Genomic DNA, 27,631 nt, shown 5'->3' with positions numbered 1-27,631 from the left:
ACATCCACTACACACCTCCCAACATCCACTACACACCTCCCAACATCCACTACACACCTCCCAACATCCACTACACACCTCCCAACATCCACTACACACCTCCCAACATCCACTACACACCTCCCAACATCAGTGGTGTAAAGGACTTAAAGTTGAAGTCGAAAGTTTACATACCACTCCACACATTTGTTGTTAACAAACTACAGTTTTGGCAAGTTGGTTAGGACATCTATGTGCATGACACAAGTAATTTTTCCGACAATTGTTTACAGACTATTTCACTTATAATTCACTGTATCACAATTCCAGTGGGTCAAAAGTTTACATACACATAGTTGACTGTGCCAGATTGGAAAATTACTGAAAATTATGTAATGGCTTTACAAGCTTCTGATGGGCTAATTGACATAATTTGAGTCAATTGGAGGTGTACCTGTGGTGGTATTTCAAGGCCTACCTTCAAACTCAGTGCCTCTTTGCTTGACATCATGGGAAAATCAAAAGAAAACGGCCAGACCTCAGAAAAAAAATTGTTGACCTCCACAAATCTGGTTCATCTTTGGGAGCAATTTCCAAGTGCCTGAAGGTATCACGTTCATCTGTACAAACAATAGTACGCAAGTATAAACGCCATGGGACCAGGCAGCCGCCATACCGTTAAGGAAGGAGATGCGTTCTGTCTCCTAAACATGACGTACTTTGGTGCGAAAAGTGCAAATGAATCCCAGAACAACAGCAAAGGACCTTGTGAAGATGCTGGAGGAAACCGGTACAAAAGTATCTATATCCACAGTAAAACAAGTCCTATATCGACATAACCTGAAAGGCCGCTCAGCAAGGAAGAAGACATTGCTCCAAAACCAACATAAAAAAGGCAGACTACGGTTTGCAACTTTACTATTTATTTTTTTGACAACTTTATTACATCTTTATTTCACTACATTCCTAAAGAAAATGATGTACTTTTTACTCCATACATTTACCCTGACACCCAAAAGTACTAACAGGACAGGAAAATGGTCCAATTCACTCACTTATGAAGAGAACATCCATGGTCATCCCTACTCAAATCAAATCAAAGTTTATTTGTCACGTGCGCCGAATACAACAGGTGTAGGTAGACCTTACAGTGAAACGCTTACTTACAGGCTCTAACCAATAATGCAAAAAAAGGTATTAGGTGAACAATAGGTAAGTAAAGAAATAAAAACAACAGTAAAAAGACAGTGAAAAATAACAGTAGCGAGGCTTTATACAGACACCGGTTAGTCGGGCTCATTGAGGTAATATGTACATGTAAATATGGCTAAAGTGACTATGCATATATGATGAACAGAGAGTCGCAGTAGCGTAAAAGAGGAGTTCTGATCTGGCAGACTCATTAAACACAAATGCTTCGCGTAACGGCTGTTTCATGATATTTTAATAGAACTGAACACTGAATAACGAGAACGACCAAAACAGTTCTGCCTGGTGCAGACACAAAAACAGAAAACAACTACACACAAAACACAGGTGGGAAAAGGCTACCTAAGTATGGTTCTCAATCAGACACAACGATAGACAGCTGCCTCTGATTGAGAACCTCACCTGGCCAAACACACAGAAATAGAAAACATAGAACACAAAACATAGAATGCCCACCCCAACGCCCTGACCAAACCAAAATAGAGACATAAAAAGGATCTCTAAGGTCAGGGTGTGACACTTCGTTTGTAAATGATGTCTTGAGTGTTGGAGTGTGCCTCTGGCTATCCATCAATAAAAAAAGAAAATTGTGCTGTCTGGTTTGCTTAATTTAAGGAATTTTAAATTAAGTATACTTTTACTTTTGATACTTAATTAGCAATTCCATTTAATTTTGATACATAAATATATTTAAAACCAAATACTTTCAGTATTTTACTGGGTGACTTTCACTTAAGTCATTTTCCAATTTTTTTTACCCCTGTTTACCCTTTTTTCGTGGTACACAATTGGTAGTTACAGTCTTGTCTCATCGCTGCAACTCCTGTACGGACTCAGGAAGGTCGAGAGCCGTGCGTCCTCCAAAACACAACCCAACCAAGCCGCACTGCTTCTTGACACAATGCCCACTTAACCCGGAAGCCAGCCGCACCAATGTGTCGGAGGAAACACTGTACACCTGGCGACCTTGTCAGTGTGCACTGCGCCTGGCCCACAGGAGAGGCTCGTGCACGATGGGACAAGGACATTCCTGCTGGCCAAACCCTCCCCTAACCAGGACGACGCTGGGCCAATTGTGCACCACCCCATGGGTCTCCCTTAGACCACTGCGCCACACAGGAGACCCTTTTGAGTCATTTTCTATTAAGGTATCTTTACTTTTACTCAAGTATGACAATTGAGTACTTTTTCCACCACTGCCCAACATACACTACATACACTATGCACAAAATACAGCTTTTTAAAGGACTAATGGAAATATTTGTACAACAGATGCATCAGGAAATAGACCATGCATATTCTTTGCTATGTCTAATATGATTAGTTATATGGATGATACATGGTAGTTGTTAAAGGGGCAATCTGCAGTAGAAACAATAAAAAAGTGACATCCCCACAACTGTTTTGGTTAAAGGCTGGAGAAATGTAACCACTCTCAAATTCATAGACAGAGCTATGGATGCAAGGACTGATCATCCAAGAAATATAAATATTATAGTTTAACCATGTTTTGAGGCTATACAGTGTTTGTTTACATTCAATTTGTTTACAAACATTGGAGTGAAACAACCTTTTATTTTGGGTTATGATGGAGTACGACAGTTGAACTAAGCTTATGAGGCATTTGTAAGTTAAGATGAAATGGGTACATATCATTCATTATACATTTTGAAATGTATGTAGCAACTGCAGATGGCCCCTTTTAATAGTTGGACATGTACTGTTGTTGTTGACAGATATGCCTACATTATCAGTGAGCCAAAGGAGCAAGTCCACTATGAGCCATGGTGACCCAAAGCTGATCAAGTGGCTGAAACTCCAAGGTGCTGACGATGACTCCATGGACAGGGTAGGTCCTGAGGCAGCTCTCCCCCAGCCACGTCTGTTTTAAATGGGCACATTACGTAAACAAACTCACACCCACGTAATTCTCTCCCACTATACTACAGTAAACAATGTGCATTGCTGTAAAGCTGTTAAAACAAATGGCTTGATTGATGTTTGACAGATTATTGCACAGAAGGCTATATGCAGACTGTATGTGTAAAGCCTTAATAACAGATACACGGTTGAGCACCATCTATTGGCCACGAGCTTCATCTCTTTCATGTACCAATGATTTGACCCATTTTGTAGATTCTGACCGAGGATTACACGTTAGAGGACCTTCTCCACTATGTGACGAGAGACGACCTGAAGAGTTTGAGATTAAGGTATACAACATACGGTATTCTCTCCTACACTGTCAAATAGCCAGCCATGTCAACGACCTGATTGAAACACTAATATCGTACGTTGTGATAATAGTCTGTCTTTATCTTTCTCATGTTTTCCTCCTCAGAGGTGGGATCCTGTGTAAGCTATGGAAGGCCATCACAGACTACAGAGAGAAGCCTGCGTGAGGAGCCTTCGTGTGCCATTAGCCACTGCTACAGTACAGGAACTTTACCACAGCAACAACAACAACAACAACAACAACTGAGTGTTCTCCTCAACTCTTACCACTGCACTTTAATCTCAGTATTTATTAGACCAAGAATCCAGTGTAGTTGATCATGTGTGGAGTATTGCCATTATTGTGTGAGAGAGACCTATGGAATATTGTGTGTGTTAGAGAGAACTTGTTGGGTTATGGAAATGTATTTTGGGAATTATTATTTTCAAACGCAGTTACTTTTTCATGTAAAAACATAAACGCAACATGCAACCATTTCAAAGATTTGACTGAGTTACAGTTCATATAATGAAATCAGTCAATTGAAATAAATTCATTAGGCCCAAATCTATTGCGCTATTTTTGTGCATTCAAATTGCCAATCGATAAAATGCAATTGTGTTCGTTGTCCATAGTTTATGCCTGCCCATACCATAATGCCACCGCCACCATGGGGCACTCTGTTCGCAAAGTTGACATTAGCAAACTGCTCGCCCACACGACGCCACACACATGGTCTGCGGTTGGACGTGCTGCTACATTTTTTAAAACAACATTGGAGGTGGCTTATGGTAGAGAAATGAACATTCAATTCTCTACCAACAGCTCTGGTGGACATGGCTGCAGTCAGCATGCCAATTGCACGCACCCTCAAAACTTGAGACATCGGTGGCATTGTGTTGTGTGACAGAACTGCACATTTTAGAGAGGCCTTTTCTTGTCCCTGGCACAAGGTACACCTGTGTAATGATCATGCTGTGGTTACCAGCTTCTTGATATGCCACAGCTGTCAAATTGTGATTTGAGAGAAATGAGCTTTTAGTGCGTATTGAACATTTCTGTGATCTTTTATTTCAGCTCATGAGAACATTTGTTTATACTTTTGTTCAGTGTAAATAAGCACCACTGGTTTTATAATGTTCAACAGTTATGTTCAACAGTTATGACATGTTAAGCTGGTGCTCCAAGATTCACAGGACAAACAGTGGACCATTACCTATAAATATCTGAGAGTGTGTTTCAAATGTAAATTTTATTTGGTTGTAGAATTATCTCCTTACTATCATTTGTTAACAGCACATGAGACTGACCATTTTCTAAACCAAGCCTGAGAGATAAAATGCAATGTTAACTGATGTGTTTGAGCTGCTGTACATTATGTGTTGATAAACAACATTGTTATTGTCAGTGGCTTCTTATCACTACTTTATTTAAATGCGTTTTTATGCATATTGTCTACTCTCAAGGCCATCACTGCATGCATGCCCTTTTGTACCTTTTTGTTTAATTGTCTGTGACGGCTTTGAATCATCAAAACTCTTGACTTAATTTGTTCAAGTAATTATTTAACATTTATGTAATTTTAAGATTTTTTGGGGTGTGATTTTAGGGGAAATTATGTAAATATATTGCAAATATTATGACAGTAAATTACTACTTTTAGTTAAACAATTTACAAAAACCTAGATGTCCTATCTAATGTGCAACACAAAGTTGAGTTGGGTAATTTATAGATATTATCGATACTGGCGATGGAACAAAATTATCTAACCTACACATTATACTTCCACATGTCAGATTTTGTATGATATTTGATCGGAAAAAACAGATGACCCAATTGATATTTTACTATATTGAAGATGTATTTTTGTTGTATATTTGGGGAATTATAGTTTTAGCCTGCCTTCATTTGTATATTATATGATCTTTAAAGCGGCAATCAACAGTTGAAAGGATAACAAAGTGGCCTCCCTGCCCCTGGCATTTATAAGCTATATTCTTCAAGAATCAATAGGTACACATCATTCATTCACAAGTCCAAAAATGTATATAGCAACTGCAGATTGCCCCTTTAAAAAATGCTAATTCTTTCAATCAAATGTATATGTTTGATTTCAAATCAGAAACGAAAACAAGATGGTCATATTGTTGTCCCACCAACCTCTTTTATTTAAAATATTTCTGTCAGAAATACACAAATGAAGTTTTGCTCAAATATGTCCGTTTTGTTTTCATATTCATGATAGATTGATTGCATTATTTGTGCAATAACATATTGTTGTGTAACACAAAACATCGTCTTAATCTTAACTGTGAAATAAAGTGTAAACAGAAATCATGTTTATTATGGACATTATATTCACACAACTGAACACAAATAATTTTCCATTGGCCTATGATTTCAAAATGCAGGTCTAGTACCCTAATAATATTCAGAAAATCTACAGTTCTTAAGCTTGCAGACATACAGGGAGTTGCATAAAACCAAAACCGACAGGCGCGCTGCGGGAAACGGGCTGTACTATCCGGCATACTTGGAACGTCCATACCCTGAACTCCAACCCTAACTTTATACCATAAGGTAACCATAAACCTTAATTAACCATAGTACATTTCAACTTAATTTGCGTAGGGACGCCCCAATGATTCCGGATATCATAGATCCCGAAGAGTCTCAATATAAAACATCATCCGTGACGTCAATGATTTCAGTGCGCCTCCAATCACTGTGGCTGGATGTGGATGTTGGGCGCTACCTCCAAGCAGTGCCATCATGATACCGACAAAAGGCCTTTAGCATCGCAAAAAGAAACAAGCAAAAGTGTTCACCGGCGACTCGAGATTATTGGAAATGAGACAGTATTTATATTTCGCGTTATAGGTTTCTATTGTTGAAAATAAAGAAGTGCCTCCTCCTGCGTCAGAAAATAGCCGGGAAGGATGCCGTCTAACTGCGTAAACATAATGGCTTTGGCTCAGCATCGACTTATTGCGTGTATGCTGCTGTTTTGTATGGTGACTAGCATTCACACCCGGTCCTCTAAAATATCGGACTTGAAATCTAAAATATCAGGGGTGGAAGAGCTCTTAGGAGAATTCCGCAAGCAGCTCCAACAGGACCAGACGTATAGCAGGGAGGAAGAGGAGGTGGTTGACGTCTGCCTGGGTGACTTCAACGCCGTAGAGGAACATATCATCCGAGCGAGGGCCTCCATAGAGCAGGGGGCCACCTTTCTCTCGGCTCCTGACCAGGTGTACAGTTGGAAAGACTGTCTCCATGCCTGCTGCGCAGACCCCCACTGCACGGTGGCGGTGGTCCAAGAGGACATGAGACAGTCGGACGACGGCCTCAACTGCTATTTGCTCAACTGCAGTTATAGAAATAAAAACGTCTGTTCGTTCGCAGCACAGACAGGGTTCAGCACCTACAGCCGGGCTCACAATACAACAGGGCACGTAACCTCTTCCAGTGGCAATGTAGATGGGAACAAAATCAGGAGACCTGAGGATAAACCTAGTTTTGAAGATGGCACGCCAGGTGAGGTTCTGCACCTGCTTTGATTTATATGGGATTACAGTTATAACATACAATATACATACATGCAAGTGTTTGTCTAAATCACAAAATTATATAATTTGTTGCTATTGCTTTTGATAAAGCATGCATACATAGTAAATGGTTGCTGGTAATTCTGTTCCACCGCCTCTAACAATTATCAGTCTGGTGTTTAGCTTGGGTTAATCATTTGCTATTTGCCCCCTGCTTCTAAATTTAGATTTAATGTAAAACCGTGAGTCCAGGTGCGCTTGACAAGTTTCACCCAACTTTGAAACTAAATCCAATGGCATGGTGAAATATGTTGATTTCACGTTGAATACAGGTTAGCTGACAACTCAACTAAATGTAAATGTAAATCAAAACTAGACGTTGAACTGACATCTGAGCCCAGTGGGTTAGCTCTGCTCTGGGTTGTTTTCAGACATGGACGAGCCGCCCCGGAGTGATGCCGGCCAGGATGTGGTCATCCAGCTGCCCACTGACTGGGCCGTAGTGGACGGCCGGGACAGTGTGGACGACCACGGAGTCACTCGTTACGAATGGGCCCTGGTGAAGGGCGACCAAGACATCAACATGAAGGTAACACCGCAACTGGTGTCACTCTTCCGCATTTAAACTTTGTTTCTGCTTTTAGGTTCGTTCCTCTGTGAGTAATGTCGAGTGTCAAAACACTGTGGAATGGCATTTGCTTTAGCAGATCTGGGACTCACAGTTGTCTTGTTGCTATAATGTCATACATAGAACGAGGTATATGCTGAAGTCAACGTGGCGGTTTGCATGGTGCGGCCGGAGCCACACAATGCCCTGCTGCACAGACACAAATAAAAGGCTATTGTCACCCAACCTGCCGAAAGGACAAGAGCCCTATTGTAGGCTACCCTCTCTCTCCCTGTGACGCCACTGAGCAGTTGATGTGATATACCAGTCGTGGGTCTTTAGAAGGAACCCCTCTTGACTCTTTCAATGAAGGCTTTGGCTTTGTCCATGGCATAATTTCTCAGTGCTATTTTCTTCCGTGTTATTTTCTCTGAAATGTTATTTCTGCTCACCTGCAGGTGACCCATCCAGGGTTACTGAAGATCAGTGGTCTACAGGAGGGTGTCTATACCTTCCAGATGACTGTCACCGACATCGCGGGACAGAAGAGCACCGACAATGTCACTGTGACTGTGCTGGCTCCAGAACGCCAAGCTGAAGGTGAAAAACACTTCAAAACCAGCCAGATGTGCCTCCTCATGTTCATGAATGATAATTCATTACTGGATCTTGCCTATTTTCTCGCTATTCTGTGACTAACATTATTAACAATATTGTGTTGTTGTGGTCAAATTTATTTGTGCTTCTCTGTGGTCCTGTTCCTCATATAGGACATTTTACACTCTAGACCAATGCATTACAGGCACAGAGAAGCAGAGAAGAGAAGAGAAGGCACATTACCTTTTCGCTGCAATTGAATCCATGCTTCTAAGGGTTGAATCCATCGCATAATGAAACAGAGCCTGGGATTTAGTGCTCCAATCAATTAAGCAGAACTGCCCTAGTCAAATGGCTGGCTGCCTAATAGCCATTCAGATGATCCGGCATGTTAATCTATTCACTGCATAGAGATGGATGAGATATAGTATGCCTTAAATTATCCTAGTCTAGCCCCATCTAGAGTAACAAAGGAAGGAAGAGGGTGGGGATTGTTTATGTACCTGGACTATGAAGGTCCTTTTCTAAACCTATAAGTGATGAATATTACAGCAACATAATGTACTACTATTATACATTTCTCCTGTCCAATCCCGAATTCCAACAAACATAAGATGAGTGACCTATTACACAGAACAGCAGTTTAACACAGCATCCATACTGTAGGAAGGCTGCCAAGTATACCTGGGGACTGTCATTGGGTGCCGTGGTGGTGGTGGTGGTGGCCAATAGTAGCGCTTCATCACCCATTTGTGAGTGTGTAGGCACTGAACTACAGTGTCATTAGAGAGTAAAACAGAGGTGTTTGTGTCGCCTCTCCCCCAGTGTGTACAGGTAGCTGCTCCCGCTACCAGTTCATGTGTGACGACGGCTGCTGTATTGACATCACCTACGCCTGCGATGGGAAGCAGCAGTGTCCAGACCGCTCAGACGAGGATTTCTGCCAGAGCTGTAAGTCACCCAATCTGTCCTCCTCATGCTGTCAGCCACAGGGAGGCAGTAGCTCCTGGTAATTGTTGGCTTTCCTGTCAAAATAAAGGTTAAATAAATAAAAGGATGATCATATTGTAATAGAATAACAGAAGAATAATAACAACATAGAGGGCTGTAGGTTTCCTGTGTGGACTTTATTGTACCAGGGCGGGGTGTAGTTTTAGACTTTATTGTACCAGGATGGAGTGTAGTTTTAGACTTTATTGTACCAGGATGGAGTGTAGTTTTAGACTTTATTGTACCAGGATGGAGTGTAGTTTTAGACTTTTTTGTACTAGGGTGGAGTGTAGTTTCAGACTATTGTACCAGGATGGAGTGTAGTTTTAGACTTTATTGTACCAGGATGGAGTGTAGTTTTAGACTTTATTGTACCAGGATGGAGTGTAGTTTTAGACTTTATTGTACTAGGGTGGAGTGTAGTTTCAGACTATTGTACCAGGGTGGAGTGTAGTTTCAGACTTTATTGTACTAGGATGGAGTGCAGTTTTAGACTTTATTGTACCAGGATGGAGTGTAGTTTTAGACTTTATTGTACCAGGATGGAGTGTAGTTTTAGACTTGAGTGTACAAGGATGGAGTTGTATGCATGCAGTTCAGTCTGGAATATCAGAGCAAGGAGGGCTGCGGTAAATTGTGTCCGAGAGCCCAGGATAACCATGCCCTGTCATTTCTTTCCTCTCTACAGTTGATGGGAACAGGAAGTCGGTGACCCACCCTGCAGGTGCCAGCCCACACAGGCCTGTAGCCCAGCCAGAGGAGACTGAGGACCACTCCATGGCCCAGGGTGGGCCCAAGAAGACCATGGAGGAGGCAAGACCACCTCCACCACAAGCTCCACAAGACCCACAGACCCCTCAGTCTCGTGAGAGGAGCAAAGCTGTGCCCCCAGTCCTTCCACAGCCAAGTCACAGTGAACAGGAGAGCCCTGTCAGTCAAGGTACTGTCATTGTGTAACTATTACCTAGCTTTGTTACTACCTAGCTATAAGCCAGTAGGCAATTTAATGCACATGAATCAAAACACCATATTAACAGCCTTGGACAAAAACCTGTAGACAAAAACCAACTATAGATTAAAGGTTTTGGTCAGCTGTGAAGTAATTCAATCCATTTGGTAGCTGCAACATTTTTCTGGTTGGCCAGAGTTTTGTATGTGCTAGCAGAGAGCGGAAGGCCTTTGTGTGTTAGCTAGTAAGCACAGAGAGAGACAGATTGAACCCCTGAAGGCAGCCATTGAGCCATAGAGCTGATCTGGAACTGTGGAGCGAGGCAGAATAAGGCCCGCAGCGGCACTTTGTGAGACGAGCAGGGCTGAGATTGGAGTGCAGTGCTGGGACAGGGGCCATTTTTCGCCATGTCTCCCCTCAGCGTTGGAACAAAGCACTCCTCTGTCCCCCGCCACCTGATCCCTGAGTTAGGCTAGCCTGAGACAGATGAGGCGGGGTACTTCCAATGTTAACTTATCAAAGACTGAGACCACCTGACCAAATCTCTCGTTCCTTCTCTCTGTCACACCTGACCAAATCACTCCCTCCCTCGCTTTGCTCTGTCCCCCTGTCGCAGCTGACGAAATCTCTCTCTCTCTGTCCCACCTGAACACATCTCTCTCTTGCTCTCTACGTTCTCTCTGTCCCACCTGACCAAATCTCTCACTTTCTCTGTTCTCTCTGTCCCACCTGACCAAATCTCTCACTTTCTCTGTTCTCTCTTTCTCCCAGCAGAGCCCTGTGCAGCTCCCCCTGCTGTGGGGCCATGTAAAGGCATCTTCCCACGCTGGTTCTATGACCCTGTAGCTGAAGAGTGCAAGCACTTCATCTACGGAGGCTGCAAGGGCAACCATAACAACTTCCTGCAGCAGACAGACTGTGTCAATGAATGTATAGAAAAAACAGGTAGGATTATTCTAGGAGACTACATTTTCTTTGTTTTTTTGAATTATCTGGATTCTGATGTGCATTCTCATTACATATTGAATGAGGTGTACATAATGTAGGAATACAATTATGCAAATTAATAATGGAAACAAATAATTCAGGTACTGCTATCAAGCAAATGACCGTGGCACCTCCCCCCACCACCAAACACACAGAGTCAGGTAAATTCCATTGTTTTATAATTATTACTCCTGCACATGATAATTAATCAGCTGAATACAATCTCTCACCTGTCTCAGTCTTAACCAGTGTATTAACATTTACAGTAGAGACCCCTAAAGTGACCATGAAGTGGCCAGAGACCAAACTACAAGCAGAGAGTGACATGTTCCCAATATCCAAACCACACTCAGTAGTGGGAGGACACCCAGGGCCTGAGTCAGGTCTGTTCAACATCCTTACCAACTTAGTTACAATAACTCTGTAATATTAGGTTATACATGGAGAATTCAAGATAGTATATGACAGTCCCTTTATCTCTCTCTTTTCCCCTGCAGGTGCGATCCTGCCGTTGGTTCTGGGACTGATCATCACGGCTCTGTTGCTGCTCATGATTGGCTGTCGTCTGCGGTTGGTCCACCACAAGCTGAAGAAGGCTCGCCCCCTCACCACAGAGGAGTCTGATTATCTCATCAACGGCATGTACCTGTAGCAGCATAGCAGGCACATGCACAGATAAGGCTCTACCTGTGCAGAGCACATGCCCCTTTGCCCTTCCAGTCTCTAAAGTGCCCTTTTGTAAACAAAACAAACGTTTATCTTTAGTTGTTGATATACATGGTTTTTGTTGCAGTTGTTCTGAACCCACTGCCCGCAAGTCGTCTTTAAATTCGCATTAAATATGTGTCATTGAATTAGCCATTAAGATATGACCATCTATTGCTTCTATGTAACTAAATAATCAAGGTCATAATTGCTCAATGAATCTGTGACCGCAGTGGCAGAATCTTATTTTTTGGGTGCCTTTTTTTTTTAGTTTGAAAACCTGCCTCTCAAAAAGTCTGTTCATGGCACTTCTATTTCTTTTGGATGCACCCTCCGTACTAAAAGCCCCTCAGGCAGAAACAACAAAACTGTCAGTCAACTTGTTAGCCAGGAGGACTCTTCATGATTAACAGCCTATCAAACGTTCTATATCATGACAGTGTACACCTTTAGGTGCACTTGATTTATCTAACTCGCCATGCTAGGTAGGCAGAGATCACTCTTTAAAATTGTCCCATAGGTGCAAGCCCGACCCAGCACTCCAGGGTCACGGTTGAGCTAAATCAAACCCACCTTTTAACAGGGAAGAAATGTTTGCCACTTTTGTGTACTCGCTTGGCGTGAAAAATGATGCTCGTCTGCTCTTTCATTATTGCTCTTTCACCCGCTTTCATTTCATGAATTGTGGATGTATATTTTCGTTGGGAGATATAGTACTTTATCCCTTACGTAATACTTCTGCCACTGAGTGGCACTGTTGTGTATATCTATTAGGCTTGGCCTAGAGTTTTATTTTATACCAGACTCATTTGAAATATGGGGGTAGCAAACTATGTAACGTATTGTAAATTCCTAAACTACAATCATTACTGAAAATCATTATTTTGTTATAACAGCAAGTAATTCCAGAAACACCCATATCAAGCCATAAAGCATTCTAGGCCGTCTGATATTGCAATGTGGTAGGTTGCTTTTCTGTGTCGTCTAGCTATGTAGTTTTAAAATGGTGACGTAGCTCAAACGCCCGTATGCATAGTGTGTGTGAAATAGTAAAGTTAACTCTTGATCAATGTGTCTTTTGGAATTCTGTGATAAAGTGTTCAGAGTATTCTGAGTGGTAATGCAATCAGAATATACAACGTGGATTCTTCCTGCTCTACTAGAGGTTTTTAGAGTGGTAAGGACAAATGGCAGTAGGTGCCGTCTTCAACGGCAAAAACAATAAATACTCCACGGCACAGAGTGGGACAAAAACATAAGCATCTCTTTATTTTCATCTTTGCCATTCCAGAAATTGTGAAAGCCATGGACCATCCAAAATAAATGTGCTTTTTAATTCCATGTTTAAAAAAAAAACTACAGACATTCATTTTCTTTGCATTTAGGCTTATTTTGGCAAAGCACCGGCTATTTCATTTAGTGTCGGTCATCAGTAAAGCCTGCACACAATGTTGTCATTGAAACAATGTGGTTGTGCTCCACTCTTGTTTTAGAGTGTTGTGGTTTGGCTTTTGCCTGTATCCAACAGTACGAGTAAATCTAGATGTAATAGTCCTTCCTTTAATGCCATTTAGTGCCATGTGCTGCATGTCAAACAACTGGATGTGGGATAGAGTAGCCATTTGTGCAACCTGCGTGTGCCTGTTTAAATACTGTGTGTGTGTGTGGGGGGGGGGGGGGGGGGGGGGGGAGGGGGGACGACGATGACGACGACTGATATGTTAGCAGAGCAGTACAGATATCTAGTCAGATCTTCAGATGCAAATCAGTAGCAAGTGGGTGAATAATCTCATCAACTCAGGCTTTCCTTATCAGAACAGTCTGGCAACCTCTTCACACTCAGCTTTGATGGAGCTGAAATGCATTATTGTTGAAATGGTTGATTGCAACTCACGGATGTAACCAAAATGTAGAAAAATAATAATAATTTTAAACTCAAAATCCTGCAGCTAATCAAAAGGAAAAATTCACAACCCCCCCCCAAAAAAATGCAGGCCTGAAAAAAAGACTAACCCCGACACTTTCTTCTGTTCATTCTCTAACAGTCTTTTTCCCAACCTCAGGGGTTATTCCTCAGCATGATAAAGAAAATATTTTGAAAGAATTCCAATGGCTGTTGTTGGAACCCAAAGTAGTCTCCTCCAGGCTCACATTGAAAATGTGGTATATGGACAGTTTGTCGCCTCAAAGTTCATCCCTGTGAGAAATAAGAGGCAACACGTTAAGCGATGGACATAAAAAGGAAATATACTGTGTCAAAATCAGAACTCCCTCTTGTCATGCCACTGAAGGTCAGTTAGACACTCCCATGCACAAACTGTTGTAGAAAGCCCCACACCACGTGCAAAATCCAAATGAGGATAAACGTCTCTTGTAGACTTCCCCTCGAGAAACAAGGATGATTCAAATTGATAAGCTCTCATGCCAGAAATACCACAGCCAAATGCCAACCATCAAACATTTTAAACATATCCATTCTTGTAATACCAAACAGAATCCACACTTGATTGTTTGCGTCACTGCACTCTTGTTTAGCTGAACAGATCTAAAATATCATACTAGTTTACGGGATTAAAACGAAGAAAACGTGCAGCCAGTTGACATGGTATGGAAGAAGCAACTAATGATGACAAGCCGCAAACACAGCCCCTTGGGATCCATCATCTGCTCCAGGCCACACCATTTCACCTTTGCCCACTGTGTGAAGGAGAGAGGGAGTAGGAAGTCACTTCCACCTGGACCACTGCTTCTCTTTGTCTGTTAAAGGCACGTAAATCACCCCCATCAGGGGCTTCATCTTGGTGCTGCCGTCCTCCAGTTTGTCGTACTGCTCCAGCATCTGGTTCCCTCCGGCCGGCCCCACGGGCAGAATCAGCCTGCCGCCTGGCTTCAGCTGATCAAGGAGCTGAGGGAGGAGAGGACACTCACTGGGTCAGAACCAGATAACCTGCCCCAAGGTCCAAACATTCACAGTTTTCCACCCCATCAGACAAGTCTTTGAAGAAGAGATGTTCACATTAACAATGCAATGGCTAGCCGAGTAGCAAAATATGCAACAGTGTAGTTACACCCGAATAGACCAGGGTACTGTTTGACAAAATAACACAGCACAGAGCTCTAACATATTTCCTGAGACCGAACAAAGCCTGCTGTTACTAACAGAGTTAGAGTCCGTGTTGGTTTTTATCTCGTCTCTGACCACAGCATTCCTACAGATGATGGTGGATTGCGGCGATGGGACTCCTATTAACTGGGTCCCCTTTGATGCCTTCATTTGTGTTTTTCTGTGGTTTGGAAACTTACTGCTTGTGGCACGTTGGGTGCTGCCGCGCCCACGTGGATGGCATCGTAAGGCGCCTCCTCTGGATGGCCCATCCGCCCGTCTCCCACTGTAAGGCAACAAATAGGCAGCAGCTGCCACTCACACGCTGCCAGCCTTATACCCGTCAAGCACTGAGACGCAGAGCGTGAAGGCACACATCAGAGCTGTGCGATGCCACCTCAACCTCGTCTCTGGCCTCTGACTCTGATGTTGGTTGACTGCAGTACAGCAGACAGTGCCGCACCCATGTTTCCTTACTTAACAGTCATCGCGTCAGCAACTGTATTTTAAGCTTATATTTGAACTGTATATTTTGTATAATACCTTTGCATAACCCAATAATACAAGTCACCAAATTGAATTAGAAAAAAAATCCATCTTGCTTTGCTGCTTTTCAGACTTACCGATTAGTTTTATTCTACCTGATGTTATCAAGCCGGGGTCATCTTTCTTTACATTGGTTATAGAATCATCTACCAGTTCCTTGATATGGTCAATTCCTATCACCTTCCCTTTGGGACCTACCTGTTAAAGACAATACATTAGGGAGGTATACAAGTCTATGCCATCGAACATTACACAGAACCCAAAAACCTGAAATAGAAACATTTACCCCAACCCTACCACCAAAACACAGAACCTATGTTATGTGTTAACCCGTCATCATAATATAGCTCACCATTCGTGCAAAGCACGCGGAGAGGATTCCGCTGCCAGACCCCACATCCAGAGCTTTGGCCCCGTCATACAGCTGATCGTACAGAAGCTCCAAGGCATAGGCATGCTGGTAGAGAGAGATCAACATACAACTGCATCACCACCTGTCAGCATTGTATTTGCAAACCTCTGGTACGTGCGCAGTTGGTATACATTATAGGAGCAAGGTGATCAATGTTTGATAGTTATAATAAATGTATAAGATATGCAACAATTTAAACAAATACTAAAAGGCATAGCTAGGCCTACCATGTGTGGTGCACTGATGGTTGCTTGATAGCCTTTGGGGTCAAAGAAAGTGATTGTTAGCGTCTAACATTCATCAATGGCTGGTGTATAGAATTTGCACTACAATACTTTATTGTACTACAATAAATAAGCACACCTATTGCCTGTGGGGAGTCCATGTAAGGGTTGCATCTGGAGAAATGGCCTCGGTCTGTGGCCAACATGACTTCATAGACCTTGTCCGACTTGATGATCCCATTTTCTAAGGGACAAAGGAAGACAGGCGGTGTTTAACGGTACAGTGGATTTGTGGAGAGTAACATATTCACAAAAACTGCAGTGTCTTCAGAGTAAAGTAATCCCTCCGCAGGAGTCTCCACTGACAGTAGGAAGTGCCAGCGACAGCCGGTGCTACTGCTCTTATTTCTCCCCGAGACCCTGGGCCCCAACCTAACAACCATATAGCTGAGTGGTCGCCAATTTCCAGTGCTTAAGGAAAGTATTCAGACCCCTTGAATTTTTCCAGAATTAGTTCAATTACAGCCTTATTCTAAAATGGATTAAAACAAAAAAAAAATTCTCAGTCTACAAACAATACCCCATAACGACGAAGCGAAAACAGGTTTAGACATTTTTGCAGATTTAGAAAAACAAAAAATAGAAAAACCTTATTTACATAAGTATTCAAACCCTTTGCTAGGAGTCTCGAAATTGAGCTCCGGTGCATCCTGTTTCCACTGACTGGGGTGAAGGTTCACCTTCCAACAGGACAACAACCCTAAGCACACAGCCAAGACAACGCAGGAGTGGCTTTGGGACAAGTCTCTGAATGTCCTTGAGTGGGCCAGCCAGAGCCCGGACTTGAACCCGATCGAAGATCTCTGGAGAGACCAGAAAATAGCTGTGCAGCGGCGCACCCCATCCAACCTGACAGAGCTTGAGAGGATCTGCAGATTAGAATGGGAGAAACTCCCCAAATACTGGTGGCCCAAGCTTGTAGCGTCATACCCAAAAAGACTAGAGGCTGTAATCCCTGCCAAAGTTGCTTCAACAAAGTACTGAGTAAAGTGTCTGAATACTTATGTAAATGTGATATCAGTTTCCAATTTTTAATACATTTGCTGAAATGTATAAAAACCTGTTTTTGCTTTGTCATTATGGGTTATTGTGTGTAGATTTATAAGGGGGAAAAAAATTGAATCCATTTTAGAATAAGGCTGTAACCTGACAAAATGTGGAAAAGGTCAAGGGGTCTGAATACTTTCCGAATGCACAGGACATTATACCTGCATTATGCAGAAATCGCTCCGCCATTTCCTGGATGCTAAAATTCTAATCGTTTTCCTAATTTCAGTTTATGTGACAAAAAAAGCAAGTATAGTGTAGAGAAGCATTGTACCATCTAAATAGCAGTGATATATATTTTCCATAAGCAAAATTATTGTATTTTCAGCTGTTTGAAGCTGGTGTACAAAACCAAAAGTAAGACAAAACCAAAAGTTAAGAACGGGAAACATAGAAATAGCACACATAGAACAGATCTACCGCTTCTTACACTTGCTTTCAATAAGAATGACCGGTCTATAACACACATTTCTATGTGAATTTGGTTGCGTCGCCCAAAACGTTACATATAGTGGCTTTAAATAACTTGATGTTCTGAACCCAGTGTGTGTGATAATCAGCTTTAAGCTCACAGAGAAAAGCCTGGCCTAAGGAGCATGCAAAAAAAAACTATAAAGGAATTAGCATGCATCTTGAGTTTGACCCATTTAAATCTGGTTTAGGCTAATTTATGATTTGCAGTTGGTGAGTAGGCCTAAATGGATCAGAAAGCACATGACAACGGGGGAGGATGGATGTTGCTAAAATTCACCCAGAACTCAACTTTGGTGGATGAATTATTAATCCACTTCAGCATCACATTTTACCCAATGTTTTTGTTTCCCTGGATGCAGTGTTGTACCTGCTTGCGCATCTTAAAAGCTGGCCTTAATCTCTTCTCATGCAGAAGACATTCTCAACATAAAATAGGCCTATGTCCTTGTAGTGTACAGTATCAAAATGAATAAAGCTATGCAATTTACAATTTAAAAGTGAGCAAGGCGCAATCAAGGCCAAATGGCTTTTGGCAAAATGCTCAGACCCGCCCTCGTGTCTGCTGCAGTGCTTTTCTGAACACTGACCGTGTAAAAATAGCCAACTTGGCCTGCTGGCCAAATCATGTTGGACACTGATATAAGCAAGCCAAAAAGCCTCACTGCAGTCTGCACCAAGTCTTCAGGAGATATTTTTAGTTTCAATACAAAAAATGCACTATATGTACAAAAGTATGTGGACACCCCTCAAATTAGTGGATTCGGCTATTTCAGCCACCCCAGTTGCTGACTGGTGTATAAAATCAAACACACAGCCATTCAATCCCCATAGACACACATTGGCAGTAGAATGGCCTTTCTGAAGAGCTTAGTGACTTTCAATGTGAAACCGTCATAGGATGTCAGTTTGTAAAATTTCTGCTCTGCTAGAGCTGCCCCAGTCAACTGTAAGTGCTGTTATTCTGAAGTGGAAACGTCTAGGAGCAACAACGGCTCAGCTGCGAAGTGGTAGGCCTCACAAACTCACAGAACGGGACCGCCGAGAGCTGAAGCGTGTAGCAATAGTCTATCCTTGGTTACAACACTCACTACGACTTCCAAGCTGCCTCTGGAAGCAATGTCAGCAAGCACAAGGACTGTTCGTCAGGAGCTTCCTGAAAATGGTTTCCATGGCCGAGCAGCCTCACACAAGCCCAATATCACCATAAGCAATACCATGCATCGGCTGAAGTGGCGTCAAGCTTGCCACCATTGGACTCTGGAGCAGTGAAAGTTAGTTCTCTGGAGTGATGAATCACGCTTCACTATCTGTTAGTCCGACTGACAAATCTGGGTTTGGCGGATGCCAGGAGAACACGACCTGCCCCAATGCATAGTGCCTATTGCCTAATGTAAAGTTTTGTGGAGGAATAATGATCTGGGGCTGTTTTTCATGGTTCAGGCTAGGCCCCTTAGTTCCAGTGAAGGGAAATCTTAACGCTACAGCATACAATGACATTCTAGACGAACTCCATTGAACACCTTTGGGATGAATTGGAGCGCTGCCTGCGAGCTAGGTCAGGCCTAGTGCCTGACCGCACGAATGCTCGTGGCTGAATGGAAGCAAGCCCCCACAGCAATGTTCCAACATCAAGTGGAAAGCCTTCCCAGAAGAGTGGAGGCTTTTATAACAGCAAAGGGGGAATCAACTCCATACTAATGCCCATGATTTTGGAATGAGATTTTCAACAAGCAGGTGTCCACATGCACTACATGACCAAAAGTATCTGCCTAGCAAATTGGTGAATTTAAGAGATCTATTAGATCCTGAATTAGTAGATTTAGATGGAAGGAAAATGGAGCGAGAAGCTGACATCTTTCTTTTTTCTTCTTTCTCATGTCACGTGCCACTTCTTACTCTATGGCGCACACACATAAGAGACACACAATCTTAGCAAGGCTAACCACCACAGTGGTGTGTCAGGTGTGACTGCAAATTGGATTAAATATTGCTCAACTACCTATGAATGCTGAGTGTGACCAGTAGCCTGCTTTAATAACAACAAGGTTGGATCATGCCTCTCCAAAGGATGGCATTCCCTATCCTACAGTAACTTAGGTACAGTCAATACAGTGGATCAACATGCTAGGCATGGATACCCCACCCACAGGTTACAGCTTTTTTAGCTAACCAGATGAGAAGAGTGCAATTGTGTCCCGCAATTCTGGGCGTTCTTGCTTGTGTGCTTGCTTGCATGTGCAGGAATCCCTCTTTATACTTGTATCAGTCCAGATTTAAGCTAGGACTCCGGTATGCAGGCGGGAGCACTAGAGTACAGGTTGTGGCCGTAATCAGTCCTTGACTTGGGCAGGAGCTCACCAGAACTGAGTACCGGCACCTCAAATGTTCTACTGCTTGACTTCCTGCTCCACTTATAGAATATTAGCGCAAAACTATTGTGGCGCTCCTGGGGGGGGGGGGAGGCCTTCATGCAAGAACCAATGAGATTATGATTTGGTTGTGGCGTTCCTTCAGATGCAGGTGATATGGTACTGCTGATGCCACAGACAACCTACTATATAAACGAGGCGACAAATCATATAATCACCACACAGTAATGCCCCGAATTGCGGACCGCAATCACACACTATTGGACCACACTTTTGTTTTTGTAGTAAAAACAGAGATCAACTCAATCGAACTTCCAATGCATGTAATTAGTAGGTTTGCTAACAAACGGCTTCGGTATTCCGCATGATATGCCGCATGACAATCATATGAACTGGCTAGCTAGCAAATTAACTAGCTATGTTTCTTTAACAACAGCTGTGGCTGATAGCTAGTTAGCGACTGTAGCTAAACAAGGTTGGTGCAAAGCACAATATGACGCACATAAAATACCTAAGGATATACTTAGCCTTTGCACCTAATAAAGCCACTACTGTGTCGATGAAATTGTTAACTTGCAAGCTAGCACTCTGTGGTAGCAGGTGCAGATTTGCAAACATCAGCCAGATATTAGCGTGACTACATAGGAAAACAGTGTGCAATGTCCCTATGTTTAATAGCCTAGCCTGACGGTGGTCACCATGCTTTGGCGAAAGCAGCATTTCTCTATTACCCATTAGATATCTAAACCAAAATCCTTAATTATCCACATTACATAATGAGTAAACTTACTGCGTAGGTTGTTTACAAGCTCTGCGTGGTTGGCTCCTCCAGATTTCCAGGCCATTATTAAACACACTCTGCGGAGCAGGTAGACAGCGGCTGTCAGTGCCGCGCCTGCGCCAACGCCTTTGCCTATGAAACTGACAACCTCCAAAACAGACGGAGGGGACACGTCACGCGACATACTTTTACTTTGCAGCTTGCAGCTTTTTCCATGTAGCTAGTCCCTGAATAAATGATGGTTGCATATAAATTAGCTAATCGGAGATTTCATCTTTAATGTGGGGTTTTTGACCACTCAGATTTGATTGCCAGAGCAAGAATCTATCTTCCGCGTTCACCCAGTAGGAGGGGCGCGAGAGTTTAACACGTTTGTGAATTAGTGACGTAATCATATTGCGTTTGACGTTTAGTTTGTCCTCATTGAGCCACCGTACGAGATTTGGCGGTATTATGGGAAATGCATGTAGAGGGGACTTAATTATACGTTTACATGTATATCAGAAATAGAAATTAGCTACGTTTAAGATTATTCTGATGGAGGGAATCAATGCTAAGTACGTGTCAAAGAAAATCAGCAAAACGAGATGGAGACCGGTCTCATCTTCGTCTTTACAGCAACCAGACATATTTGTTACTGGGTCTTGGGACAACGAGGTGGGTTTGCTAGTTAGCTAGCTAATGTCAACACAACGTTACTTTATTATTCTGTCAATAATAAGAAACCTTTCACTTAACTGTCGTTGCTAGCTAAAAGTGCTTAATTTGTAAATCGTGATGTCCCGGAACACATAGTGAGCGCGAGAGTGTTGTTATCCGGGTGGCTCAGTGAGATAACGTTACCGGAACACATTGAGAAAAAGTGTCGAACACAACGTAGTAACCAAGTAACCTAATATAGATGGTGGTGAAACGGACAGCACTCCAAGGTGCTAATTTATTCAAAGCATTTTAGAAGTCACTGCAGTGTGCCCACATACTTGAGTATTGCAGCGGGGCTTAGCTACACAAGTCTGAATTTCTTATAGCCTAATTTTCTAGACATCAATGTTCAGCAACATATTTTTACGACACTGCAGTACACCTGCCATATGCACATACACTACCGTTCAAACGTTTGGGGTCACAACAGAACAACAGTTCATCTGTGCTAACATAATTGCAAAAGGGTTTTCTGGTGATCAATTCGTCTTTTAAAATGATAAACTAGGATTAGCTAACACAACGTGCCATTGGAACACAGGAATGATGGTTGCTGATAATGGGCCTCTGTACGTCTATGTAGATATTCCATTAAAGAAATCTGCCGTTTCCAGCTACAATAGTCATTTACAACATTAACAATGTCTACACTGTATTTCTGATCAATTTGATGTTATTTTAATGGACAACAAATGTGCTTTTCTTTCAAAAACAATGACATTTCTAAGTGACCTCAAACTTTTGAACGGTAGTGTATACTCCGCTGTGGGGCTTACAAGATCCGAATTTCATATCATTTTCAAGACATCAATGTAGCTGTAGAACAAATATCGCAATATAACTTCATAAAATACATAAATGTAAGCTACAGCAGAACACACATATGAGAATATATAGGCCTTCTGAAAATCTGAAAATGTGCTTCATATTATCACATAGGCAGGCTATGTGATAATATGAAGCACATTTTCAGATGAAACTTGTTCTGTGCTGTGAAGGTAAAGGACAAAATAATGGACTGCCTTAGTTTTTGAAACCTCCCACAATGACTCCCCATGTTTTACATTGATTTTTTATTTTTACTTTATTTAACTAGGCAAGTCAGTTAAGAACAAATTCTTATTTACAGTGACTTCCTACACCGGCCAAACCCGAATGACAATGGGCCTATTATGCACCGTCCTATAGGACTCCAAATCACAGTCGGTTGTGATACAGCCTGGAATCAAACCAGGGTGTCTATAGTGACGCCTCAAGCACTGAGATGTGGTGCCTTAGATCGCTGCGGCGCTCGGGAGCCCCACGTCAAGTCCATTTAACTCCTGAGAGTCAACTTATTCCTCAAAGCCGTGAGGGGGCATGTGGCTGTGATGTTTAGCCTCCTAAGGCTGTTCTGAAGACTGGCTGTAGTGTCTTTTTTTTTTTACATTTCATTTTGAGTGTTAACCTGGGTGTCCTCTTTAGTCTTGTCTACAAGGCTGCCACCAAATGCGCCTTTGTTCAGACATGTTCAAAAACCTTTTTTTCCGGAGGGCTCTGTTTGTTTTATGTCTGATGCATAGGATGTTAATTTACTGTACATTCCACCAACTATTTTGCTAGTGTAATCCCTCCAGTCATTTCTAGACCCAAGCTCCCTACCTTTTTGTTTGTTGTACAGTCCAACTTTGAATTTTGTATGACAAGCAAGGGGTTATGCGTTTGCTTGTTCTTGAACCGCAAATTGCAACTGCTCCAAGCACTTCGTCAGTGGATGCACCGTCTCCCTCTCCCTGACTCGCTAGTAGGCCTACTAGCTAGTGGAGGTGCCGGTGGTAATGCTGAACTGGCGGGATTAGTATTGCCATCAGGAACAGTTTGCCCCTCACTCCTTTCTTCCGGCACTGACAGTTCTCTGGCTCGTTCTTGTTTCGATTCACCATCTTTCTCTGGATTTTTGGACTTGAAAAATGTCAAACTCAATTGCCTTTACTTATCAACTATTTATTTGGAGTTCCCACGATTCAAATTTAGTAGGGAGATGACTAGGCTACGTGAGGTGATTACGTAGGGACTTCTTCACTATCTGACCACCACTACCAAGACCTGTGTCAAGATCAGTTACTTACCCCACTGGCCCTCCCCATAACCTCTATGTACAAGTAAGAGAGCAGGTGTGGAATCAGTGTGGCAGAATAGAAGGATCACCAAACTTTTTCATGATGGTCTTTCTGAGGAGCGGGAGAAATAGCGAGGGGGCAACTTGATTTAATGCTGATCGCTTTTATTTGAATGTTTAAAGTGCAAACAGTGAAATAATTAAAAAATCATGCAGCGAGAGATACCGGATCTGGGCAAATAGGTGCCGGAACAAACAAAGTCAAATCTGAGAGGTGTGGATCATATTCAGCTTAAATTAAGCACTAATAGCTAGTGTAACTTACCATCACTCAGCTCTTGAACATTTCTGTCTGATTGCATACCTCTAGCAAAATCTCTTTTTTTCAGGACAACAGCATTTCAATTTGGTCCATCGGAGAGAATGGGGTCTCCAGTATGGACGATGAATTTGAGGGAGACCCTCAATTATTATGTGAATACAAACATAATGGGGATGTTCTGGACCTTCAAGTAAGTTAATATACTATTAGGTGTAAAAATATTAGATATTATTGTACTGGTCCTGATTTTCAATATAATTATGTCATAATTGCAGTGGTGGAAAATTACTCAATTGTCATACTTGAGTAAAAGTAAAGATGCCTTAATAAAAAATGACTCAAGTGAAAGTCACCCAGTGAAATACTACTTGAGTAAAAGTATTTGGTTTTAAGTATACTTAAGTATCAAAAGTAAATGGAATTGATAAAATGTACTTAAGTATCAACAGTAAAAGTATAAACCATTTCAAATGGCTTATTATGCAAACTAGATGGCAAATTATTGTCCCCACTCCAAACAAAGCATTTGTATTTAATGAGTCTGCCAGATCAGAGGCAGTAATGATGACCATGGATGTTCTTTTAATAAGTGTGTGAATTGGACCATTTCCCTGTCAAAATGTAACGAGTACTTTTGGGTGTCAGGGAAAAGTTCTTGAATAAAAGGTACATCATTTTATTTAGGAATGTGGTGAACTAAAAGTTGGCAAAAACATAAATAGTAAAGTACAGATACCCAAAAAACTACTTAAGTAGTACTTTAAAGTATTTTTACTTTAGTAATTTACACCACTGCATAATTAAATGTCAATCTTACACTCCTTTTAGTTTCTGGATCAAGACAGAATAGTAACAGCGTCATCAACTGGAGCGGTGACTATCTTTCGGCATCACCACAACAGCCAGGTATGGATGTTACTTCACAAGACATAGTCATAATGAAGATATACCAACAATCATGGATACATCAATTACAAATGTCAAGTTAGCTTGTGTAGGACCTTGTTTTCAATAGCATCTATTTTCTCTTCTCTACAGACATTGTCTGTTTCTCAACTGTGGGAAAGAGCACATCATTATCCCTGCAACAACGCCCCATGTACTGGAGTTGTGTGTAACAGCCCTGAGATTGTCACAGTTGGGGAAGATGGAAGGATCATGCTCTTCAGAGCGGACCAGGAAGGAGTGCTGCGCACCATAGGTCTGAGGAGGAAACAATAGGTCCTTTATGTGCTAATAAGAGTGTATATAATTGTATGCTCTCCTGGCAATGGCCATTATTTTCTTAAAGGTTGCATTTTGAATTTGCAATGACATAGCCTTCATATCCATTTCCAAAAGTCAGCTGTAACTTCAAGTGAAATCTCACCCTTTAGCCAAGATGATACTGACATAGTATTTTTCATTCCTGTCAGAAAAGGCTGACAGTAGCGCAATCCATGCTGTGACTTTCCTGAGGACTACAGAGATCCTTACCGTCAATTCTATTGGCCAGCTCAAACTATGGGACTTCAGGCAACCAGGCAATGAACCATCGCAGATTCTTTCATTGTAAGATGATTACATATTTGAGGAGCTGAAGTAAATCAGTTTTTCTGGTGCAACAACTTAATTGTGTAATGTCCTTTGTTGTTTTTTAAAAAGCTGCCATATGTATCTTTTTGGGCTACCCAACCAAATATTCACACAAAATGTGTTTTAGACCAGTTATTAATTAAAAGCAAGTATAAGAAGCGGTAGATCTGTTCTATGTGTGCAATTTCTATGCTTCCATGTTCTTGAGTTTCAGTTTTGCTTTTACTTTCGGTTTTGTACACCAGCTTCAAACAGCTGAAAATACAATATTTTTGTTTATGGAAACTGTATCAGTGGTTTAGAAGGTACAATGATTCTCTACACTATACTTGCTTATTTTGTTACGTAAACTGAAATTAAAATAACAATCAGGCATTTAGCAACCAAGAGATGACAGAGTGATTTCTGCATAGTGCATCTTTAAGTGTTGTTTTTGTCTTTTTTTGGGGGGGGCTTCTAGAACTGGAGACAGAGTCCCACTGCATTGTGTGGACAGGCACCCCAACCAACAACACATTGTGGCCACAGGGGGGCAGGATGGCATGCTCTGTATCTGGGACGTGAGACAAGGCAACATGCCCATTTCACTTATGGAGGCACACACTTCTGAAAGTAAGACATATTTATGGAAGTAGTTAATTCACTAAAACAGCAAGTCGATCTTCAATTTAAGGGTTTTAACTTATGTTTTTGTTGTCCTCACAGTGTGGGAGGTCCATTTTCATCCATCAAACCCAGGCCACCTGTTCTCATGCTCAGAGGATGGATCACTGTTGCATTGGGAGACTTCTTCAAATACAGACACACCATCCTTCTTACAAGGCAAGTCATCAGAAATATGTTTTCAAGGCTCACAGAGCAGGACTGTTGTGATTACTACCAAATGGGAAGCATTTGATATATCCACCTGTTTTTTTTATTTAGCAGGATTACATTACTGTAACACCAGTAATTTATTTATTTATTTATTCACCAGGTGGACGGAACACAAGCATAATTTCTCGCAGCGCAATAGCCCCAGCAGGTGGGAACCAGTCCCTCATCAATGCCTGGCTGACTGGGGACTCTAGTAAGGGACACCTTGAGACCACTCACATGCTGCCTAGCCAAATGCTGTCTGTGAACAGTCTGGATGTACTGGGACAATGCTTGGTGTGTGGAACGGACGGAGAGGCTATTTATGTCAACAGACATGTCCCAATTTAAAAATAAATGTAAAAAATACAGTTCACATTATTTGACGGGCTGGCTGGACTTTATCTTGCCAGAAAATGCTGACCCTACCATTCCGCTTATTTACCCTGAGATGCACTGAGGTCGTAACGCAATCATAGTTACATTAAGACACTTGGAGCCGGCGCGAGATATGGGTTCGGAAAACATACCTCAATGCAGGGATGGGACATGCCACTGCACTCCAAATTGTACCTTTATCCACACTACTCCAAGAAGATTTATATACTGCTAGTTTTTGCGGAAAAATTCATTTTTCGTCTTCATGTTAGCTAGCAGCCATATCAGCCATTATGGAATAGCACATTGCGTTGAACAACAAAGGAGCTGATTGGCTGACACAACATTCCAAAATTGGCTGCGGTGGCTACTGTTACCTAGCATGAGGACAAAAAGGGCATGAGCAGAATTTCAATCTTCTCGATGGAGCAGTGTGGATAAATGTAACATTTGGAGTACAGTGGCATGTCCCATCCCTGCATTGAGGTACGTTTTCTCACTGTGTCTTAATGTAACCATGATTGCGTTCAGACCTCAGTGCGTAGCGGTAGGGTCGTTATCTTCAGGCAATTATTTAACTAATCTGATTGTTGAAATATTTTCCCAGTAAAAGGTCTTGCTCTTGAGGATTAGATCACCTTCATCAGGTGAAAGTATTTAGTAAATTGTATGATTGTTTTTGATATTCCTGAGGGAGGTTTAAGAAATTAAAAGCATACAGAGAGATCTTGGATTACCACAGAAATGTAGTTTACACTCTAAATTATGCTCAAAACCAATCACAGATAAAGCACTTGATTTTTGGGGAAGTCATACTGGTTGTATTCATGTAATTTAACTCCTGTGTTTTGAAATAAAATGCCTTTGCATAAATATGTTATCACTTATCCAATTATGC

The 27,631-nt window shown here is 41.9% G+C and overlaps 4 protein-coding genes across 6 annotated transcripts in view; 3 read left to right on the top strand and 1 right to left on the bottom strand.

Moving 5' to 3' along the window:
- Positions 1 to 5,738, top strand: part of map3k5 (mitogen-activated protein kinase kinase kinase 5) — a 59,007-nt gene extending 53,269 nt beyond the window's left edge. Inside the window, exons 28-30 of the mRNA XM_021600315.3 lie at positions 2,925 to 3,037; positions 3,325 to 3,401; positions 3,530 to 5,738. Coding sequence (XP_021455990.1) covers positions 2,925 to 3,037; positions 3,325 to 3,401; positions 3,530 to 3,590 — 251 coding nt within the window. The 3' untranslated portion in view covers positions 3,591 to 5,738. The remainder of the gene's footprint in view (positions 1 to 2,924; positions 3,038 to 3,324; positions 3,402 to 3,529) is intronic.
- A 366-nt stretch (positions 5,739 to 6,104) lies between these two features.
- On the top strand, positions 6,105 to 13,043 carry lrp11 (low density lipoprotein receptor-related protein 11). 2 transcript variants are annotated; one of them, XM_036975693.2, is made up of 9 exons: positions 6,105 to 6,941; positions 7,384 to 7,541; positions 8,018 to 8,159; positions 8,982 to 9,107; positions 9,835 to 10,086; positions 10,870 to 11,040; positions 11,184 to 11,243; positions 11,349 to 11,465; positions 11,580 to 13,043. In XM_036975693.2, the coding sequence occupies exons 1-9, from the start codon at positions 6,344 to 6,346 to the stop codon at positions 11,732 to 11,734; spliced, it is 1,779 nt and encodes a 592-aa protein (XP_036831588.1). In that variant the 5' UTR covers positions 6,105 to 6,343; the 3' UTR covers positions 11,735 to 13,043. The 2 variants fall into 2 exon arrangements, with proteins under 2 accessions (XP_036831588.1, XP_021455987.2); XM_021600312.3 differs by having other exon boundaries at positions 6,114 to 6,941; positions 10,867 to 11,040.
- On the bottom strand, positions 13,031 to 21,278 carry LOC110522163 (protein-L-isoaspartate(D-aspartate) O-methyltransferase). 2 transcript variants are annotated; one of them, XM_021600314.3, is made up of 8 exons: positions 20,813 to 21,278; positions 16,212 to 16,316; positions 16,076 to 16,107; positions 15,789 to 15,893; positions 15,514 to 15,634; positions 15,091 to 15,176; positions 14,523 to 14,692; positions 13,031 to 13,984 (listed from the first exon to the last, which is right to left on the bottom strand). In XM_021600314.3, the coding sequence occupies exons 1-8, from the start codon at positions 20,985 to 20,987 to the stop codon at positions 13,972 to 13,974; spliced, it is 807 nt and encodes a 268-aa protein (XP_021455989.1). In that variant the 5' UTR covers positions 20,988 to 21,278; the 3' UTR covers positions 13,031 to 13,971. The 2 variants fall into 2 exon arrangements, with proteins under 2 accessions (XP_021455989.1, XP_036831592.1); XM_036975697.2 differs by having other exon boundaries at positions 14,476 to 14,692; positions 20,813 to 21,179.
- Positions 21,197 to 27,606, top strand: LOC110522162 (nucleoporin Nup43). The gene is made up of 8 exons (XM_021600313.3): positions 21,197 to 21,460; positions 23,993 to 24,115; positions 24,754 to 24,831; positions 24,964 to 25,126; positions 25,341 to 25,476; positions 25,961 to 26,112; positions 26,206 to 26,322; positions 26,477 to 27,606. The coding sequence occupies exons 1-8, from the start codon at positions 21,341 to 21,343 to the stop codon at positions 26,704 to 26,706; spliced, it is 1,119 nt and encodes a 372-aa protein (XP_021455988.3). The 5' UTR covers positions 21,197 to 21,340; the 3' UTR covers positions 26,707 to 27,606.
- Positions 27,607 to 27,631: the final 25 nt, after the last annotated feature.

The sequence above is a fragment of the Oncorhynchus mykiss genome, chromosome 4 (genome assembly GCF_057628025.1).
Source record: "Oncorhynchus mykiss isolate SJ-2025 chromosome 4, ASM5762802v1, whole genome shotgun sequence".
Taxonomy (NCBI): domain Eukaryota; kingdom Metazoa; phylum Chordata; class Actinopteri; order Salmoniformes; family Salmonidae; genus Oncorhynchus; species Oncorhynchus mykiss.
This window is presented reverse-complemented; position numbering and strand designations above follow the sequence as displayed.